Source organism: Neopsephotus bourkii, unplaced genomic scaffold, assembly GCF_033783945.1.
Source record: "Neopsephotus bourkii isolate Nb327-2 ecotype Australia unplaced genomic scaffold, CSIRO-AGI_Nbou_v1 NB_1598, whole genome shotgun sequence".
In the NCBI taxonomy this organism is placed as follows: Eukaryota; Metazoa; Chordata; class Aves; order Psittaciformes; family Psittacidae; genus Neopsephotus; species Neopsephotus bourkii.
Genome location: NW_026902074.1, coordinates 146,126 through 167,917, shown reverse-complemented (window position 1 = coordinate 167,917; position 21,792 = coordinate 146,126). Strand labels below are relative to the sequence as shown.

The window sequence follows — 21,792 nt, the reverse complement described above, 5'->3', positions numbered from 1 at the left end:
GTTAACAGATACAACAAAATTATAATCTGTGACATACGCTTTAGAACACTATCTGTTCATATAGAGCACTTGACAGCTTTATACATTTATCCTCAGCTGCTGTTGCTCTGTATATGGTGTTTCCATCAAATTAAAAGAGAAGTTTGTGTCCTTAACTTCACAGAATTCAGTTCACACACGCGTTCAATTCATACACGCATGTCCACACACAAAGATCCTAAGATGCACAGAACTGAATTTCTCCTACGTGAGAAGAACTTCACTGGGAATTAAAATTAAGTTAAATAGGAACTCTAGGAACCAAATGATTTCAAAAGAACTTAAATTAGAAAATGCCAGAAAATCAGTTATTGAATGAAAATTAAATATTCACACTTAAAGAAAATATTCAGTATATTTCACCACCTTGGTGGTTCACAGCATGTCAAATGGCCCTTGAAGAGAAAATACTACATTTCCTCTTGTGTAGACATGGCAGTTTTCTAGTTACCAACTAGCATTTTCGAAAGCATTTAATATGACAGGTCCCTTAAGCATTTTTATAATTCTGCCCAGGGATTCTAGCAAGTGAAAATAATGGAAGAGCAACCAAGAAACTTGGCTAATTCCAGCAGCTAGCTGCTCTCTTTACAACACCTGGACTAGTCAACAAAAACAGTGATCTGGCCTATACAAAATTCCAGCTTGCCAGATTTTCAACAATGAAACACTCAAGCACTGCAGAAGGTACAGAATTACCCACACAGGAGTAGCTTTCTCATGCCAAGAGCCAAACAACTTGGTAATTTGGAAGGTAAAATACTTGTGAATGGCAGGTGAGACAAAACCCAGAAACACCATACATACATATAATTCTACATTGTAGAAAGGGATGGTTTTTTGACTGATCTTAGAACAGGCTTGTTGCCTCAGAAAAATGGAAATACAGTACTCATGTATGGGTCAATTAGAAATTTCTTTCTTCACTTTAACAACCATTCAAACTTGGCAGGCTCTGAAGACAGGAAGTGAAATATTTCTGCTGGTTTTTTCCCTTCATCAATGACTATAGTGTCAGTAAGCGTATGGATTTCTGAATGTTTTCTAACAGAGTTCCAATACTTGTGTATTTTCCAGGCACATGGAGAACCAAAATTGCTTTTATGTGAGTAAATACATCTACCATTCACTAAAAATGGTCATATATTTAAAAACAAAAACCTCAAGTGCTATTTTTTTCAAAGAGAAAACCAAATTGCTTTAACCATTTATTTTTTTCTATTAATATGTTCTTATAAATTCTTATCCATGCCTTATTCTTTGAGGAGCAGAAGTAGTATTTTGACAGCTGAGGAGGTTTGTTTTCTGCTAATTTTGGGGTTTATTCAGAGAATTCGTATTACCTAGTTCAAGACCAATACTCGAAGTGTCTGTCCTATCTGGCCCAGAAAAATTATCATGATATGCAACTAAATGAACCATAAAGACTAGTAAAGGACCCTATGGAATAAGTCGGCTGCCTGAATCTGTACAATAAAACATCAACTACCACTATTATTTAGCCTTTCATCAGTTCTACAGTGATGTTGAGATTTGAGTCATAAGTAAATACCCAACACGCTTACTTTAAAGAATACAGCAGTTTCATTCTCTGCATCTATCAGTGGAAATAAACAATTAGTAAACATTAGTATCTATGACTTCAGTGAACCCAATGGTCAACCAAATCTTTTAAAGTAGATGCCTTAATCAATCACTAATTCATGTGACCTAAAGAAGTCACTAGCATTCAGATGATAGCACCAAAGTGTAAGTCTTTCTATCCGCCTTGCTGGGGCTTCAAATTGGTAAATGTTTACATGGAAAAGACAAAATGTAAGCAGTAAGTGACACACAAAAATAAGTGCAATGCTCAGTAGACTTCTGTCAGGGAGATTTCCCTGTAACTGATTTTTAAAGATTAGTCATGGTCCATGTCCTGCTGTCAAGTCCACATGGAAAGCAGCAGTTCACATCACGTGGCTGTTGTATTGCTAGTCTGAGCCAGTAGTTAGGTTTTTGAGTCTAGTTAAAATTCTATTAAAAGAAAAAAAAAAAGAACAAAATAAACAGAAAATTTCATAGACAAATTAGGGTAAAAACCAATTTAAATGCTCATTCTCTGGAGCAATTCAAGATGAACTGAATCTGGGAGTCAAGGCATGTCTTGCATAGCCTTCCTGGGGGGAGTTTCCCATATGATATTTTGGGATTTTTTTGCTTTATTGGGGAATCAAGGCCTCTTGTGAAATGGAGCTGTAGCTCTGGGCTTAATTTTCCAACTCAGAAAGGTCAGAGGTTTTAAAATACAAAGTTTTGATTCCACGTCTGACATTGAGTCACTTAAACACTAATTTTTAATGAAAACTTCCTGTTGAATTTCTCTGGTGAATGCTGACAAGTTTCCTTGCAAAGATTCCCTAGTGATGTTTCCTTTAGCAGTATTTTGTTCTTTAATAAGCAAAAGTACAGTTTGTTGTGATTCGACTATATGACGCTCAAACATCAAGCTTGTTTTCTCGTCATGACTGACCTCCATGCAGTGTGGTGTCATTGCCATTGACTGCTCAGATGGGGGCTGATAGAGGGCCAGCCTGAGGTGGCCAATGTGGGCTAGGCAGGACATGTCTGTGAGCCCAGACTGCGGTGTCCAGACCTACTGCCTTACAATTAAACTGCTGCTGGAAGCCCAGGCTTTGGAGTAGCTGTTGGTAGTGGCATCACTGATCTGCCATCGCTTTCAGCTTCTCAAGGCAAGGAGCCACTTTGTGATCAAGGGGTGGTGTTGTTAGAGCTTTGTCAGTGTTACTCTGTGATATGGGTTATAGTCTTTGCTTTTTTTCAGGTGGTTGTTCAGGGGGTTTTGTTTGGGGGGTTGGGAATGCAAGAATCCTTCTTCCGTCTTCCATGCTCAAGGCAGGTGTGCAAAGATATTTCTGTCTGACAAAAGCATAACCAGCACTGACACGAGTACAGGGCCATGCTTTGCAAGAGCGTCTGACTAACTCGGGCAAAGCTAATTTGTTTGACATAATTTCTGTACATAAGCCTGTGTCTGTTTGTATCCCATTGTTATGGCAAATCCCATGATGAACCGTGTTTTATTGACTCTGCCAGCTGTTTGAGGGAGCCTGGCAGCAGATTTAACTCTGAGCACTGTTCCAGGAAGGAATAGATGCTAACTCAGAATTGAAAGGCTGCAGGGCAACATACAGGCTTCAAAGGTTACTGTGACAGCTTTATGTAACAGGGAAGACATGAGCACCTTGCTGCATCTCTGCTTTGCCAGCCATGGGGGTGTGCAAGGCAGGTCAAGATGCATCACAGCAGGCAGGGACAGTGAGGGGGCACCTGGAGTCACAGGCCATGCCCTGTAGCCAGAACAAGTATTTGGTTAACAGTTTTGTGCCTCTTCCCCTCTTTTCTAGGCTACAGCATCACCTGTTCACATGTGTTTAGTGGAGGCACACTGTTGACGAAGAGAAACACAAGGAGGGCCCCCAAGTGAACCTCTCACTACAAGAAAGACATTGAGGTGCTGGAGCAGGTCCAGAGAAGGGCAATGGAGCTGGCAAAGTCTGAAGCACAAGTCTGATGAGGAACGGCTGAGGGACCTGGTGGAATTTAGTTTGGAGGAGAGAAGGCTCAGGGGGACCTTATCACTCTCTACAACTACCTGAAAGGAGGTTGTGGTGAGGGGGGGGTCAGTCTCTTCTCCCAAGTAACAAGAGGTAACAGCCTCAAGCTGTGCCAGGGGAGGTTCAGATTGGATATTAGGAACAATTTCTTCACTGAGAGGGTGGTCTGGCAGTGGAACAGGCTGTCAGGGAATGGTGAAATCACCGTCCCTGGAAGTGTTCACAAACTGTGTAGACAAGGCCCTTAGTGACATGGTTTAGTGGTGGTCTTGGCAGTGCTGGGGGAATGGTTGGACTCAATGATCTTAAAGGTCTTTTCCAACCTGGTTGATTCTATGGTGCAATGATTCTATGGTGCAATGACCTATCCCTTATAAGAACATTTCTTCATTCATGGAAGCAGAAAACAAGAAGCTGACAGCTATATGAAACTTTACAGGTATTTTTAAAGATTTAACTGTTATCTGGAGATAGAACAATGATGTATAAACTGAAAAGTTTAGAAATGCAGAATCCTTACCTTTGAGGTCCTCTGCAAGCTCCTTTTTAAATTCAGTAGACAAAAGAGAGATCATTTATAAGTTACTGAATAGAAACAACCTGTTTATCTGTAGACATCTGCTAGCTGTTTACTGACTAGACACATATACGTTTTTCCACATACTTCAATGTGGTATGAGAGGAAGTTCCTTTAAGCTTCTCTTAAAATCTATTTTTTGTTTTTAATGTAACAAAACATATATTACTTATAAGGTAATTTGCCAGAAGATTTTCTAGAATAAGGATCCTGGCTGTACATTATTTCTTATGTACATGAATAAACAGTTGCTTCTTTAGCTATTAAAACTTTGGGGGCATATTTTACACAGTACTAAACTAAACTGTTCTTCAACTTCTTCATTCAACTACTTTGAAGTCTTTTGCTCACAGATGACTCAACTACTGTTAATAAGCAAAGATCATTATCATAACTCCACAACTAATATTTTATTGTTTACTCAGGAATTTTTATATAAAAGTGCAAAATTTAGGCCTAGATTTTTACACAGTTGGACCATAAATATGATCTTAAACATGCCCAAATGACTAGTTAATCAAACTGTAGAAATGCGACTACAGTGGCAAAGTGAGGATCATAACAGCAGATCCTCAATGCAGAGGATGACAAACATCTCAAGAAGGCAACCAGCACCTAAAGTTACAGTGAGAAAGTAAGATGAAATGTTTTCATGAGCTTATAAAGGAGTCTTTAGTTATCAAAATGGAAATGGAAAAGGTAAGCTTAACTGTGTTGACACAAAGGCTATGGAAGTCTATGGTCCAAATGCTTTTCGCTGTTCTAATACAATATCTTGGCATTATTTCTTACTCATGTATATGGTAACAAATTAACAAAGAACCTTCTCAACTCACGCTTACAAAATAAAGCAGCTTTTCCACATACCAGAGACTGTAACATGTAAGAACGCCACATTAAGTCATGGCTTTTAAACGACACAGAATATAAACATTCATCTTTTCAAAAAACATTTAGGACAAAATAAAGTCATCGTAATCTTAGTTACTTTTTAGCAATACTTTGAATAACTGTGGTGAAAAAATAAAAAACAAAGGTTATGTCTTAACCTATATTTGCATGTATAAGCATTTTCTGGAAGACATGTATGGTCATTAGTTGTCCCTCGTCAGTCGCTATGTAATGTAGTAGAAAAAGACAGCATGCAAAGGATGGAATTACAATTCAAACACTTAATTTTCTTAACACAGAAAAAAATTTACCTGCAAATATGAACTACCTCAACTACTACTACTAGTTGTTCTTCTAACAGAACAACTCTATTGTAACAATCTGATGTGCTACCTCACAATGATAGAAGGGATTAGGACACAATTAATTAGGAAAGCAACAGTATAAGTATCAGAAAGATAGAAAGCATGTGCATAAATGCATTACACAGGCACACACAAATACAGGCACACACAAACACACAAGACAGCAATTACAAGATCTAAACAGCTATGCATAAGGAAACTGAAAAGTTGCAGAAGCCACAGCCAGTAACCGTTAACACTGAAGCTGCTTTATGAAAACTTTGAGGAAACTTTGGGGAAGTAATTAACCTCCTGGCCCCTAGTTTTCAAGCCCAAGGAGCAGACCATAGAATTTCTTTTACAATTTATGAACAAGCCAAGGATTTTATATCACAGTCAGAGGATTCTTTTGCCAAATTAACCCCTGTTCCCTCTGATGCTAAGAAGTAATAAACCAACAGGATACAGCAGACTGAGAATGTGCTATAGTGTTTCAGCTGACCTACAGACCGCTGTCTCTGTCATGCCAAGGCTGAAACTCAGATGATGAATTACAGAGCAATATGCTAGGTTCAGATGCAAACATCAACCCCTTCCCTTTGTACATGTACATGCAGACATGTTCACTCACCCCAAACAAGCTCAGTTTCTGCAACAGGCCAAATACTGTTAGGGCTCATTTACAGAGTCTTACTCTAAGATAAAAGAGGGAAGAAAACTGCTTATCAAGGAAGCATGCATACATCTGTGAGTAACAATACTGAAGAACATCCGCTGTGTATTAAATATAAGCCAAAATTCCATTAAGCTTCTCTTTTTGTATACGGATTATTAAGCATATGACAATACAATTCCAAAGCAGAACCAACAACCTTGACTTTTTATCAAAACCAGCTTTATAAAAAAAAGGATAAAAACTGATACACAACTCTCTTTAAAAAGAACTCTGCTGGCTTTATTTTTTAAATATAGAACCAAGTAGCTAATAAAACAAAGTCCAGCTGACCACATGCACAGCGGTGTAACATGTATCTCTGCACCAAGACCTCAAACTAATCAGGTGTAATCACTAAGACATGAAGGTCTTTGCAATATTTACACTTATGGTGTACTGCTTAGCTGCAACAAAGTTCATCCCCAGCTGAAGGCTTATTCACAAAGATGATCCATCTCTTGAAAGCAAACCACGGTTGCTGGTTGTTTCACTTCTAGGTCAGAATGAAATGTGATACTCCAAAGTCACAAAAAATGAAAAGAGAGCAGTTTTTTAACTGATCAATTCAAAACCACAGAATTTAACAGATATCAAGAGCACGAAGTATTCAATAGGGCAATGTTTTGAAACCAAACCTCCATCACTGAATAAAGTAAGTTTGTGACTCCACTGTTTGACGAGCTGCAAATTTCTTGGCACTCAGAAAAATACCCAAGAATTTGTCAAGGATTTTCACAATGCAGTGAACTTTATTACTAAAAGCCATCAAATGAATACTTCAATTATTTTTGTACTGTTTGCAGATGACATAGATTCCCTTCATCAACTATCCTTGATTTCTCAGAAATGATGCAAGCTATCCTCAGAAAGCTATGCTTCCTCAGGCCCACTGAACATGGGACAAAATTTCCTTTTGTGATTAGTCTGCATCTATTATGATAATGAACAACTTGGCTAAAGTCTTCAGGTACAGCACAAGTCAAAACAACCTCTCCAAAAGTCCAACATGCATCTAACTACAGCATGCTCTCACTAAACCTCACATAAGGCATTTTGTCATGTAACTTACAAATTATTTTTTTAAACCATTTTCCTGAATTAGCAACCCTCTTCAAAATGAGTGCTTCTATCTTTTTAGGTAACGAAACAGGCCTTGAACTCTCCCTCCTCCTGCAGTGGGCTGTTCCCACACTGCATATCCCCTTAACTCCAACCTGTATCATATCCTGGCAAGACAGTTTGTCCTACCACACTTAATTTACAAATGAGCTGAAAATCTTCAGTGCCTTTCTACTTCAAGTAAATTCAAAATGTCATAGTTACCGCTTCTTGTGTTATACTGGCTACAAATTTTGCTAGGCTCTATAGTCAAGGTTAGAGGTCTCTCGTGTGTGGTTTCATGAACATCAGCTTAGCCTAACTTCTAAATTCAGGAAAGCCTGCTTGAGAGCTGAAACATTAAGTGTAACTGGTAGCAGCACATGCGTGAAAAGAATTTTCACCCAGACAGCTATAAAGCATTTTCCCCAAGAGCTATCTGTACTATCAACTTGAAAATCTAGGACCTTTGTACTCTGCAAACTGATGTATAACATTCATAGTACACAGAAAACATACCTGAAGTTTAAGGAAAGGGCCTGTGAAATAAGAAAACACAAGTGTCACACTAGCAAACGCCATAAAGCAGACCTGCCTGCAAAAAAATGTTGAAATGTGAATCCAGAGATTTTAATGAAGAATTAGAATAATATTTGATATGAATCTTTAGGAAGTAAAAAAAAAAATAAATGTGCAGGAAGGGCTTTGAAAGGAGTTGATAAAGTGCGCAGAAGAAAGAATGTCAACAAAGTGGAGCAATAGACAGATTTTGAGTCTTGCCAGCTTTGACCTTTTGTTTTTTGTATGAGTGATTATACAGTGTATGTAAACAACATGAGCTGAATGCATATACAGAGGCTTCTATGTATAAGATTTTATATTGCTGCTAAGAAGGATAAATGTTCCAAAAATGGAATTTAGTAAATAATAAGAGCTGAAGATAGAAGTCAATTTTAGCCTTCTATCCTGCAGGAACAGGATAAAAATTTGCTAGTGTCTATAGCAGCCAAATCCAAAAATCCCAATATATCAAAAATGAGTAAACCTGTAATCTTAAGAGGTGGTCTTGACAGATTGAAGTGACTCAGACTTTTCCAAACACAGTAGAAAGCCAAATAACTAAAAGCACAAATTCTTGTCATCTCCCTGGAAATGAAACTTGCTTATGCCAAGTGAATGGAATGTCATAGGAAGACTATTTGCTTTGACTGCCAAAGGCAAATGTATACTATTTTATATTGGAATCAAGTTATCACAATGAAACCCCTTTTAGATGCTGCGACTTACCTGAATGAAAGCATAAGATCACAAAATGAAACCTGACAACATGACTAATTTACTTTCAGTGTGTGTACAGATGCACATATATAACGCAACAGTATTACAGTAATGCAATCTGGGTGGCAATAAGTTGCATGTATCAGACCCAGGAACATTAGGAGACCTGCAGAATGAATCAGACGATGCAAAAGAAAATAAATTTTGAGTTAAAGCACAAGGTAGAACATTCTAATTTGGGTAGGGTGCAAGCTGTGGTAAGGTCAGAAGTTACATTAATATGAAGTCAGAGTGTCAAAACACCTTTGCTACCAGAAAACATTCATACACATACATACACACTCTCATACATAATCATAGTTGAGAACAGAATATGCTTTTACACATTAAGCAGGTAAAATGTCTGAAAAAGATGATGTGTTAGGCCTACCTGTAAATTTGCATTTCTGTTTGTAGATAGACAAATTATGGACATACTTATAGACACCCTGCTACATACTGAGAAAGTCATCTCTGTTCATTATAATAAACAACACTGTACCTGTATGGCTTCGAATATGAACTCTCAGCGTTCCATTGCTTGCAAACTTCTGTCCGCAATATGGGCAAATCTTCTCTTTTTCTCCTGTGTGAGTCTACATGGGGTGGAGAAAGACAAGAATGAAAGCTTTAGCATAGCTTTAAAAGAAGTGGAATATGGAATATTTTAACTGTATTAGTTGACCACTATTATCTCCATTATACATGTTATACCATCATACAAGGCAGAGACTCTTTCATTTTTCTTCTGAAACTTTTAAATGACTCTCACTACTAATGGCAAAATAATCTGCCTTTTCAGTTCTTAAGTTTACTGTTTCCTAAAAATAGTTATTATTAAAAATGTCCTATTCAACTCTATTTATTTTCATGATTGCAAGAGTAAGACACCTATTTTTCAGTTTGGTATCTGTGACAGTGGTTTCCAACAAACATTAATTTGGTTACCTAATAAAATTAATCTTCATAAATGGGTCTATTTTTAACAGCTTATAATTTTAGAGAATTACATTATGAACTGTAGTGAAAATAGCTTACCTAACCTAGCATTACTCTTCCTGTTGCAGACTTGAACTAGAACTTTAAAAGGTCTTTATGGATATTTGTGCATATGGTTTCTGCCTCATACAAATGAAACACAGCCATCAGTTCATCTGAAGTATGACAGACAGCAATCCTTCAAAGTGTAAGTTCTCAATGATTCAGTCAACACAACCTGCATACTGGACATACTAGCCTGTGTTAAATTCTAGAATCAGACTGCATTTAGAGAATTATCACAAGAATAATATCGTAACTGTCACTAATACTAAATCATACACTGATCTTGTCTTATGAAATCAAGCTGCTCAGGCTAGAGGACCTTGCTGCTAAGAAGAATTATTTCAAAATAAAAATAAAAAATAAAAAAACCCTCAAACTCTCCCATGCAACCTGGGAGGTCAACAGCAAGAACACCTTGAACTAAGTTACAAACACAGCTTCTCATCGGTTTTGACACTGTATTTTCTACACCCTATTCTGAAGATTTACCAGCCTGTTGAATAATGTTTCCTTGTAAATGTGATTGCTCCTTTAGTGAAGAATTTTGAATCACTTCATTTGCAAGTACTCATTCAAATAGGATAGGAAAGATAACACAATCATATGCACAGCTGGGTTTCAAGCTTTGCACATAACTCTTTTCAGACAGGGAAATTAATTCTTATTTTTATGAAAGACACTGAAGTGACATAAAAGTCTTCATTATCTCACATAATACATATTACACTGCAGCTTGAAGGAAGCATAGAAGCATAGAATAGTTAGGGTTGGAAAGGACTTTATAAAACCATCTAGTTCCAAACACCATGCAATGGGCAGAAAAGCCTCACAGAACACCATCTCAACCAAGGCTTCATCCAACCTGGTCTTGAACACTGCCAGGGATGGAGCATTCACAACTTCCCTGGGCAACCTATTCCAGTGCCTCACCACCCTTACAGGAAAGAATTTCCTCCTTTTATCCAATCTAAACTTCCCCTGTTTAAGTTTGAACCCATTACCTCTTGTCCTATCACTACAGTCCCTAATGAAGAGTCCCTTGCCAGCATCCCTATAGGCCCCCTTCAGATACTGGAAGGCTGCTATGAGGTCTCCACACAGCCTCCTCTTCTCCAGGCTGAACAGCCCCAACTTTCTCAGCCTATCTTCATATGGGAGGTGATCCAGTCCCCTGATCATCCTCATGGCTCTCCTCTGGACTTGTTCCAACAGTTACATGTCCTTTTTATGTTAAGGACACCAGAACTGCACACAATACTCCAGGTGAGGTCTCACAAAAGCAGAATAAAGGGGCAGGATCACCTCCATTGACCTGCTGGTCACACTCCTTCTGATGCAGCCCAGGATACGGTTGGCTTTCTGGGCTGCAAGCGCACACTGCCGGCTCATGTTAAGTTTCTCATCGACCAGCACCCCCAAGTCCTTCTCTGCAGGGCTGCTCTGAATCTCTTCTCTGCCCAACCTGTAGCTGTGCCTGGGATTGCTCTGACCCAGGTGCAGGACCTCTCACTTGGCATGGTTAAACTTCATAAGGTTGGCATCAGCCCACCTCACAAGCGTGTCAAGGTCCCTCTGGATGGCATTCCTTCCCTTCAGTGTATCAACCGAACCACACAGCTTGGTGTCATCGGCAAACTTGCATAGGGCACACTCAATCCCACTGTCTATGTCACCGACAAAGATGTTAAGTAAGACCGATCCCAACACCGATCCCTGAGGGACACCACTCATTACTGGTCTCCAGCTGGACATTGAGCCATTGACCACAACTCTTTGTGTGCAGCCATCCAGCCAGTTCTTTATCCACCAAGTGGTCCATCCATCAAATTGCTATCTCTCTTAATTTAGAGACAAGGATGTCATGTGGGAAAGTGTCGAATGCTTTACACAAGTCCAGGTAGATGATATTAACTGTTCTGCCCCTGTGCATCAGCTCCGTAGAAGCTCCCATCATAGATGGCCACCAATTTGGTCAGGCAGGATTTCCCCCTTAGCGAAGCCATGCTGGCTCTCACCAAGCACCTTCTTATTTCTCATGTGCCTTAGCATGCTTTCCAGGAGAATCTGCTCCAAGATTTTGCCAGGCACAGAGGTGACACTTACTGGCCATCCATTTTCCCCTTCTTGAAAATGGGGGTTATATTTCCCTTTTTCCAGTCATTGGGATCTTCACCTGACTGCCATGATTTTTCAAATATGATGGACAGTGGCTTAGCAACTTCATCTGCCAGCTCCTTCACGACCTGCGGATGGATTTCATCAGGTCCCATGGACTTGTGCACGTTCAGATTTTTAACATGGTCTTGAATCATATCCTCTCCTACAGTGGGCCCAAGGTCTTCATTCTCACAGTCCCTGCGTCTGCCTTCCAAGACTTGGGTGGTGCGGTCAGAGCCTTTGCCAGTGAAGACCGAGGCAAAGAAGTCATTCAGAACCTCAGCCTTCTCCAAATCCAAGGTAGCCAGTTCTGATAGCTTCCTGAGGGGGCCTATGTTGTCGCTAGTCTGTCTTTTATTTGCTATGTACCTGCAGAATCCCTCCCTGTTATCCTTAACATCCCTAGCCAAGTTTAATTCTAAGTGGGCCTGAGCTTTCCTAACCTGGTCCCTAGCTTCCCAGAGAACATCCCTGTATTCTTCTTGGGCCACTTGTCCTTGCTTCCACTTTTTATAAGCCTTTTTTCATTTGAATTTTCCTCAGCAGCTCCTTATCCATTTAAGGAGGTCTCATGGCCCTCCTGCTGCACTTCCTTCTAGTTGGGATGCAACACTCCTGAGCTTGTAGCAGGTGATCTTCGAGTATCAACCAGCAGTCCTGGCCCCCGCCCACCCCCCCACCCCCCCCGGTCTATATCCCATGAAAACTTACTAAGCAGGCTCCTGAAGAGGCCAAAGTCTGCTCTCGTGAAGTCCAGGGCAGTGAGCTTGCTGCACAATCTTCTCACTGTCCTGAGGATCTCAAATTCAACCATCTTGTGATCGCTGCCCTGGGCGTCACATTTCCAATGAGCCCTTCCCTGTTGTTGAGCACAAGGTCACGCATGGCTCCTCTCCTTGTCATTTCCTCTGTTACTTGCAGAAGGAAGTTGTCTTCCACAGAATCGAGGAACCTCCTGGATTGCTTGTGCTGGGCTGTACCGTTGTTCCAACAGATGTCAGGGTGGTTGAATTCACCCATGAGAACAGGGGCCTGTGAGCGTTAGACTTTTCCTTTCTGTCTATAGAGTGCTTCATCCGCAGGCTCTCCTTGATCAGGCAGTCTGTAACAGATCGCCACAGTAATGTCTCCCATAGCTGTTCTCCCTTTAACCCTGACCCACAAACTCTGTTAACTGCTCACCTGTCCCCAGACAGAGTTCCATACTCTCCAGCCTATCCCTAACATAAAGGGCAACTCCCCCTCCCCGCCTGCCGGGCCTGTCTTTTCTAAAAAGCCTGTAAGCTTCCATTCCAGCTCTCCAGTCATAGGAGCCATCCCACCATGTTTCTGGGATGCCTATTATATCATACCCCCGTAGATGTGCACACATCTCTAATTCCTCTTGTTTGTTCCCCATGCTACAGGCATTTGTATAGAGGCAAGGAAGAGTAAATGATATGTCATTTCAACACTGAATGCACTTGCACAATTTATATTCCCCAACATTAGGGGTATCAATGTTAAATCCTTCTTGATTAGGATAGATTTCTTTAGTAATTACTTCTCTCTCTAACAGCAATATTAGGGAATACCATATTCACTTAGGACATTTCAAACTACCAGAAAGGATTTCTGGGAGCAATACAGTACAACTAAAAGGCTCAAAAACATATAGCTAGTCCTAGTCTGACAGCAGCATAGAGCAATAGCAATTACAATTAAGAAGGAATGCCAAAGAGAGAACAGTGATAAACAATAAACACCAAGTACTTTCCATTAAAATACAAGTACACACAGTCATTTTTAATGTGAAATAGTAAGTTATACTGTATTTTTCAGACAGGACTTTAGCGAAATTTTTAAAAAATTATGCAGAGCAATTCAATGATTCCAGGTAATACTTTGACTTTTGGATCTTACAATCCATCTTTCACAAAAAATGGATCTGAACTCGATATATCAGCATTATAAGCTAGGTCTGTTAACTCAAGTGATTAGAACAAATAGATAAAGATGAAAAGGATTGTGTGTCTGAAAAGCAGTCTTGTTTCCCAAAGAAATCAGTTTGCGTAATGAATGATACTATTCCCCCCCTGAAGTCTTGCTCCCCAAGAACACAATGAGAAACAAATCACAATTTTATTTTGCATACCATTTGGTTTTTAGCTCCTTGGACCAATATATTCAGGCTTGAGAAACAAATGTGTCTTAATACTCCAAAGAATATCTTATAACGTTCTCTCTCTGTTACAGCAAAACTCAACTCATATAACAGGCTGAACAACTAATGAACCTGGTTATTAATGAACCTCAATTATCTTACAGTACATGTACTGCAGTCTACAAACAAGGCAACCCATGTCATTTAAGCGCTTCTGAAGAACAGGCAAAAATCTTCCACTAAGCATATCTGAGAGGAATGTATCTTGTTTACACAGTTAAGTCACTCAATCACAAGAAGCTTTATTTTCCAGCAACTATAACTACTAAGTAACTTAATGCATATTAAATATGGGACAAGCAGCACTTAAAACAGACTGAAGGCAGACAGACAGCAAATGCATTAACATACATTTAATGGAAGATCAAGATCTTTAAAAGACCACAAAGAAACTAAAGAGACCTCATGCATAGTTGGTTCCAATACTTTTTGCAAATACTTTTTGCACATTAAGGAGACAGTGCCATCCATTACCATAGAGATTTCAATAGTCTACTATCTGCCAGTAACTTGGTTTAGGCTCTAAAGATGTGTATTAGTTCCCACAGCTGTAATACATAGGGTTGGAGAGACACTAGAAGACTCCCTTACATTTTTTCCTCAATTTTGAATATGTATTTGTGTTGTAATGCACAGGACTCACCACAATTATGTGCTGCAAATATTGTACTAAGCAATTCACTTACACTCGGTTTTCTTACTAAAATTTTACGTGCATATATGAAGGGCATACTACATGGCAAACAATGTATGCATCATGTTTTTCAATAAACTCTTGCAATCTGCATTTGGTGGCAATGCCTCAGCTGATTTGTTCTCAATTCAATTACTTTCTTCTCATTTCTTTGCTGTAACATAAACCTTACCTCACGCACAACTAGTAAGCAAGTTTTCTTCTAAAGTTTACCCCAGTTCCACCACAGAGATCAGTAGGAAGGAGTATGGCAAGAGTAATGCAGCAAGTCCAGCCACATACCAGATGCTGGAGTACTTACACTGGATTTATACATATGCACCCACTACAGATTCTGCATGCCACCAAGAATCCCACTACTGCAATAAGCATTTTAGGATGTGAAGCACCATCATAGCTTTCTACTGAAAAGCCAGAAATGCAGAAGCATCTGGGGATTTTATGTTTATTACCATCTTAAGGACACAGAACAAATTAATATGACAGCACTTATTCTACTCACTTTTTTATGACTCTTTAGGACTGAGGGCGTCACAAAAGCTTTGTCACAGAGATCACACTTGTATTTCTTATGGCCATCATGTACAACTTGAATATGAACATTTAATGTGTCTTTTCTTTTGAAAGTAGCGTCACAGTGATCACACCTGAAAGTCCTCTCACCTTATAAAGAGAAAAACAGTGCTTAAAGGTATCATATTTTTATGCAAATACACTAATACTTACTGTTTCAGAATAATGAATAAAAGCAGCAAAGACAAATGAAAAGCTGGGCTCTGAGAACAGAAAGAACATCAGATCAGGTAAAAATGTCATTTAGAAATTGACGAAGTAGTCCTGACAACAATGTAGCCAGAAATGTGAGATTAAACTCTACAGACAAAGGCAAAACGGCATCCAGTGAAAATGCCTGACAGTGAGATGGAGCACAGGTTTTATCAGAACCTCTTTAATAGACTCTATGGTAACAAGCAAAAAGATGCAATAGGCTTAATCTTTTGAAACTTAAATGGTAAGAGACATCTTCCTGAATTTATAATACTCTTCAAACATATATAGTTACTACACCAAGTATGTATTTCACCAACTTCTGGCTAAAAGTTTAGCAAAATCCTTCAACATGCAAAGCAATGCGAAGCCTAGAATTTGCTATTTTTTTAAGTGTTATTCTAGATGAAGGAAAATAATCAGTGTTTCTCCTCAGCTTCCTTATTTAGCAGAAACCCTACGTCTCATTACAGAGGAGCCATCTGACATTGCACTATCTCCATGCAAAGCTGGCTCACTGAACAGTCTTTACACCTTACTGGTTTTGGGGTTTTTTTTAAGCCATAAAGATGCATGAAAACTTAGTTTAAAAATACCACTAGTACACAACTATGCAAGGAGGTTTTGAAGGTTTCTCAACAGCATAAAGCAATAATCAAAACCGCTTGCAAAAAGATGTACTAAAGCTTCCTGAGCAGCTCTGGAAATCACAGAATCATAAAAACGTTAGGGTTGGAATGGACCTTAAAGATCACCTGCTATGCAACCTGTTTCATAATACCTCATCGTGATAAAGAACAAAATTTCATATCATAAATGTAAAAACATATCTGACACTTAAGAATGATCACTGCCAAAAACAAACTCTTTGGCAGGTAAGAGTAATACTAAAGATTCCAAATATATTCCTAATATTAATGTATAAAAATAAAGATTTTCCATTTTGTATTTTCAGTCAACATGTTTGCACTGTGATAGATCTAGAGGTTTGTTACAAGATAAAATAGCAAAAGATAGACATAGATTCTCTTCAGGCCTAGGCACCCTAGACAACGGAAATAAACAAGAAAGTTTATCATTGACTCAGCTCTTGAAACCATTGAAGGCAGGAAACTTTTTCAGAGTACCTGACATGAAACTGTTAACAATATTTATAAATATCTCTCAAGATGAAAACAGAGCACTAGCATAATATATCCTACAGTGTTTTCCCCCAGGAATACACAACATAATGTATCTTTCCTGGGGCTGACATTATCTAGTCCGCTGATGAGTCTCTTCATGACAAAACAAGAAAATGAAAATCAGGACTACACATTCTTTACTTTAAATGAGTGATCTTCAGTGCCCGGTTCTGCTGACCCCTGTAGCAGTAGCTAATTAGTATTTCTCCTAATAACAAACATTCCGCATGCCAATTTTTACACTGGAAAGCAAATACATAATGAGGATTATGTCCTCCTTGACAAATGCAGTCATGTTCATGCATGTCTCCACAATCCTAAATAACTAAATCATCCGTGTAAAAATGCTCAGGACTACTCATTCTTGTTAGCCAAGTCTCTTACGGCCTCATGAGCTAGTATTAGCCAGGTATGAGGTAGCACACACTTATGTACCTTATATCCTCCCTAAACACTACAGTTAAGAATAAAGGGTTAGCCCCAGCACTGACATAATGAGAACACAGTTACTAAAAGTATTATCAGCAGCATGCCTAGGAGAAAAAATTTGTCTGACTCTCAGAAGATGGGTTGCATTTCTACAACTAGAGCCTGGGGAGGGAGGGTAGAATGAAGAGTTTGGATTTTTATTATTATTGGTTAGTTAGATATAGTTGATGTTCAATTTGTAAAGTTTTATTCATGATGCCTTTTCCAATTACGAGACAGGAACACCTGAAAAATTAGTTTACGAAATATGAATTTTTCCTGCCTATTTAATTTTTAAAAAAAAATTTAAGTTATTGTACATCATTCTGCAGAGGGCCTGCCTCTAAACCAACAAGGAGATACTGAATTTAAAAAACAATAAAAAATTATGTAGAATGACCTTCAATTTTCCCTTCAAGTTTCAAGCTTCACAGACAATTTTTTTCTTTCCTACAGCACACCACAGTAAAGCCAGATAAATATATCTAGAAGTTCTGGTTTGTTTCCCTTCTGTTTTTTCTAGAGCAGGTATATTTCAGAGCTATGAGAGGGACTACCATCCAGCTGCAGAAGGACAATGCCAGTAATTCTGAGTTACTTCCAATATGAAAGGCTCATTATCATGTCATTACAACTTCTCAGTTTCACAAGTTAGGCCATGAGAAGACTTCTACATTTCTTCTCTGGGAACACAAGCTCTTTTCAGAAAACAGCAGAGCCCCTTGTTTTAATCACAGCCTTGAACTAAAAGCTGTTTATTCTTCAGTTCATCCTAGTAATGACTTTCACCTCGCTATTGGTCTGTCAGCACATCTTTTTTTTGACTCTACAGATGAGAGATGCAGTATGACTGTAAAAACTTTGATTATATTCTGCTGCATTAAGGCCTCCTTATTAAGCTGCCCAGTTGTTGAGTGGTTTCAGAAGTAAGAAATCTTTCTTAAAATCTTTCCTGTGATTAATAAAAATGCAAGTCTTTTCAGTTTAAGGCTTGAACCCATTTTGGAGGTGGTTTTACCTATAATGATAGAAGTTAACACCTTCAAACACCTACTCTGTACGTCAGCAGATATGTCTCCCTTTGCATCAAGGAAGACTGACAAGACAGTGTCTGTGCCAGTGCAGTTCACAGTTTGATATGTTTTGTATTTGCTTAAATACTGGTTCAGGAACAACTAAATCTCCACATATCATAACCCTAGCTCAAAGAACTCAAATTTGCTGAGCTCCCATCCTCTTCAAAAATAGTCATAGATATGTTTTTAGAGAGACCTTTACCAAGGCAGACTATCCTGTGCACTGTGAATTTACTGCTTTTGGACGTTTTGCAAATGCCTGGTTCATTAGAAAATACATTGCTAAACAGGTTTTTAACTACCCCACCCCCTGCCATCATTTTTAAACATTTAAAAGTAGAAAAAATGTTTAAATTCAATGCTTTATGAAATCACAGAAGTTCTGACAGATAATTGTAAAATAAATTAAACACACGTCTAACAATCCATCTAATATAACCACTATTTATGGGCCTGACAAACAAAAGTTTTGTGGTGTTCTTAATTATACCAACATAAATACTCTCCAAATCAAAGTACTTCCTTCTAAGCTACAAAGATTTTAGACCATGAATATTTTCTAAACTCTAAACTGCTGATATTCACATTGTTGAATGGTGGTCTTGGGCTCTGTCAATATCAAAGACAGAGAAAATTCCACCAAAAATAAACCTTTATGCAGGCAGTTAAAAAGTAGTACAGAATGCCAGGAACAAGTTACTCATGTGGAAAAATGGCCACAGCATTTCTCTTGGCTGCAAGTTCTATGCCACAGGCAGGAAACATTAGACTGATCTGGCACAGGACAGAGAATCTCAGTTTCAAGCTCTAAACAGGATTACCTACAAAAATTGAGTAAGCCACCAAGTTATCCCTGCCTCCATTTCTTCTTTCTTAAAATGAAGGTAACGCTATCATGCTTCATGCACAAATAAATCTGCCATCAGACCTGAAGTCATTGATAAATTTTATACAGCATATTTGGATTTGCATTTAAGTGCATTTAAATACAAGTTTTGAACTTGGCTCTGAATCTTGTAACTCCCTGGGGAAAGAGTTGAATCTCAATACTAATTTAATATACCAAATTGCATACTGGAGCAAGGTGCCATACGTCTGCTTTACTCCGTCAAATGTGAAAACTGAGGGAAGTTCTTTTCCCTCTCTTACCACTTACTGTTATGGATTAACAGATGTCTTTGTAGAGAGAATGGGGTTCGGAACAAAGCTTTGCATTCCTCACACTGGAATGGTCTCTCTTCAGAATGGGTCTGCAGATGAAAGACAACATGTAAGAGGAAAGGCTCAAGGAAATCAATTAGCTCTCATTACAATAATTATAGCTAATTCACTAGTCTGGATTCAGGAGGGAATACCACAAACGATTTGAAACATCAGGGGATGAAGAGCTTACAATCACTCTGCCATTATCGAGAATCCCAAAAATCAGCATAACAGCCACTGAATAAATATGCCTTTCCAGTCCTCAAGAACTGTTTTCTGAGGTATGCATTTAAACAGAAACAAAATATAGAATAACCAGGAAAAAAAAAAACCAACAAAAGCTCAGTTGCACTGTGTCATCAGTACTCACACTGGCCTTAAGTACTTACTAATATGAATAAATGCTTGAAAGCCTATGAGGGGGGGCCTATAAGGATGCTGGGGAGGGACCTTTCATTAAGGACTGTAGTGGTAGGACAACGGCTGGTGGGTTCAAACTGAAACAGGGGGAGTTCAGGTTAGATCCAAGGAAGAAGTTCTTTACTATTAGGGTGGTGAGGCACTGGAAGAGGTTGCCCAGGGTGGTTGTGAATGCTCCATCCCTGGCAGTGTTCAAGACCAGGTTGGAGGAAGCCTTGGGTGAGACGGTTTAGTGTGAGGTGTCCCTGCCCATGGCAGGGGGGTTGGAACTTGATGATCTTAAGGTCCTTTCCAACCCTAAGTATTCTATGATTCTAACTAAACATATACAAAAACCTTTCTCTCTGTTAAGTCTTAAGGTAAATCAGATCTGATTATCTCAAGACAGTATCTAAAATCTGGCCAAGAAAATTTCTCAAATCATGAACCTAGTCTTACATATACTTGTGTCAGCTTCTTGTACTAAAAGACCAAAAAAAAAAAAAAAATAAATAGGAGTATCAGTACTGAGGTTTTTTTTGTTGTAGAACTTAACATAGGTGAGAAACAGCCTCAAAGTCATACATAAAATAAAAGGGCCTAAGCTTGGATGAATCTCTCAAACTGCAAAGTTGCTGAAGCAGATTTCTTTTCTGGAGCTTCTTAAAACACCAGCTTCATTCTACTTCCGTAAATTTCAAAGCACTTTCCCTGTTTCCCAGTGCTATTAAGTGCTGTCCCACTGCAGGTAGAAAATTGAACCATACAAATTTATTATCTAGCCAATTTCCTACTATTTTTGTAAAGGAAATCAACTTTAAACTTTGCATTAGCTCACTTTGTATTAGATCTTAAGTAGAAGCTGCTGTGCCAAGAGGAAAAAGGACAGTAAGTGTTTGATAATATGCACAAAATTACGTAAATAAGTTAAGGGTACATATTAGCGTAGTACATATTTAGATAATCTATTTCTGCTATTCATAACACCATACAACATTTATAGCTATCCCTTAAACTATGGAGAAAAGGGGATTTGTGGGTAGTCAGTGTAATTATTTAGATGTAGACTGAGGACCTTGAACCTAAATTTATTTTAACACAAATGTCCTCCTACATACACAAGAGTACAAAAACATTAGAGTACTTGCAATGCCATACAGAAGCTTTGGATTCAAAGTCATTCCCTGGATCTCAGCCTATGTCACTTAAAGCAAAAAGGCAACTGAAGCATCATCAAACGTGTGGAATGTATCACACATAAAATCTGCTGAATTATTCAGTCCAAATTTTACAGGCTTATATCAATTTGCATCAGACGACATCCTGCCTGGCAATCTCACAAATCAGGCCAAGGATTGACAGTACATGAAGAGACTGAACTACCTTCTCACCTCAACAGGTGGTTCCTCCAGAACAGGGTTGAGATATATTGATGAGACACTGTGGGGAAGCTCGCAGTGCTGCTGTCTGTTCTGTACCTGTTCTGTGGATAAATAGAAGGGTTCAGTCTCTAGGGCTGTCAATCTGGCACCTTTCACGAGCGCAAAATTCCTCTTGCTTATTCAAAAAATGCCCTGGTTTAGAACACTCACCACTCGAGTGATAGTTCTGAAGACCGGAGATTTGTACAGAATTCCTTATCATCTCCTTGACAGTTCTCCTAGTCTTTTGATCAAAATACAATATTCACCTGTACGTCTTAACTTCACTACAAGCACCTACGCAGGCATACCCTCATGCAAGGATACAGAGATCATTTGCCTCTTTTGTGAGTGGTCCAAAACCAACCTAAGTCTATCACAAAAAGCCATGCAAGCCCTAATGAGGCGAGGTATCCCCACCAGACAACAATATTACTTGTAATAATGTCCGGTTTTGTCCCACTAACATGTTCCAGATCAGAGATGGCTTCCATTCAGTCAGAGCAGAAGACAGGTGTACAACCAAAGCAACTGAGGAGGGGCTCTTATGGAATATTTCATATCTGCCATTCCTAAC

General features: G+C 38.8%; 1 protein-coding gene across 1 annotated transcript in view; it reads right to left on the bottom strand.

Moving 5' to 3' along the window:
* PRDM5 (PR/SET domain 5) overlaps positions 1-21,792 on the bottom strand; it is an 86,982-nt gene that overhangs the window by 23,508 nt on the left and 41,682 nt on the right. The window contains exons 11-13 of the mRNA XM_061372117.1: positions 19,349-19,442; positions 15,199-15,359; positions 9,101-9,194 (exon numbers count right to left, since the gene is read on the bottom strand). Of these exons, the coding sequence (XP_061228101.1) occupies positions 9,101-9,194; positions 15,199-15,359; positions 19,349-19,442 (349 nt within the window). The remainder of the gene's footprint in view (positions 1-9,100; positions 9,195-15,198; positions 15,360-19,348; positions 19,443-21,792) is intronic.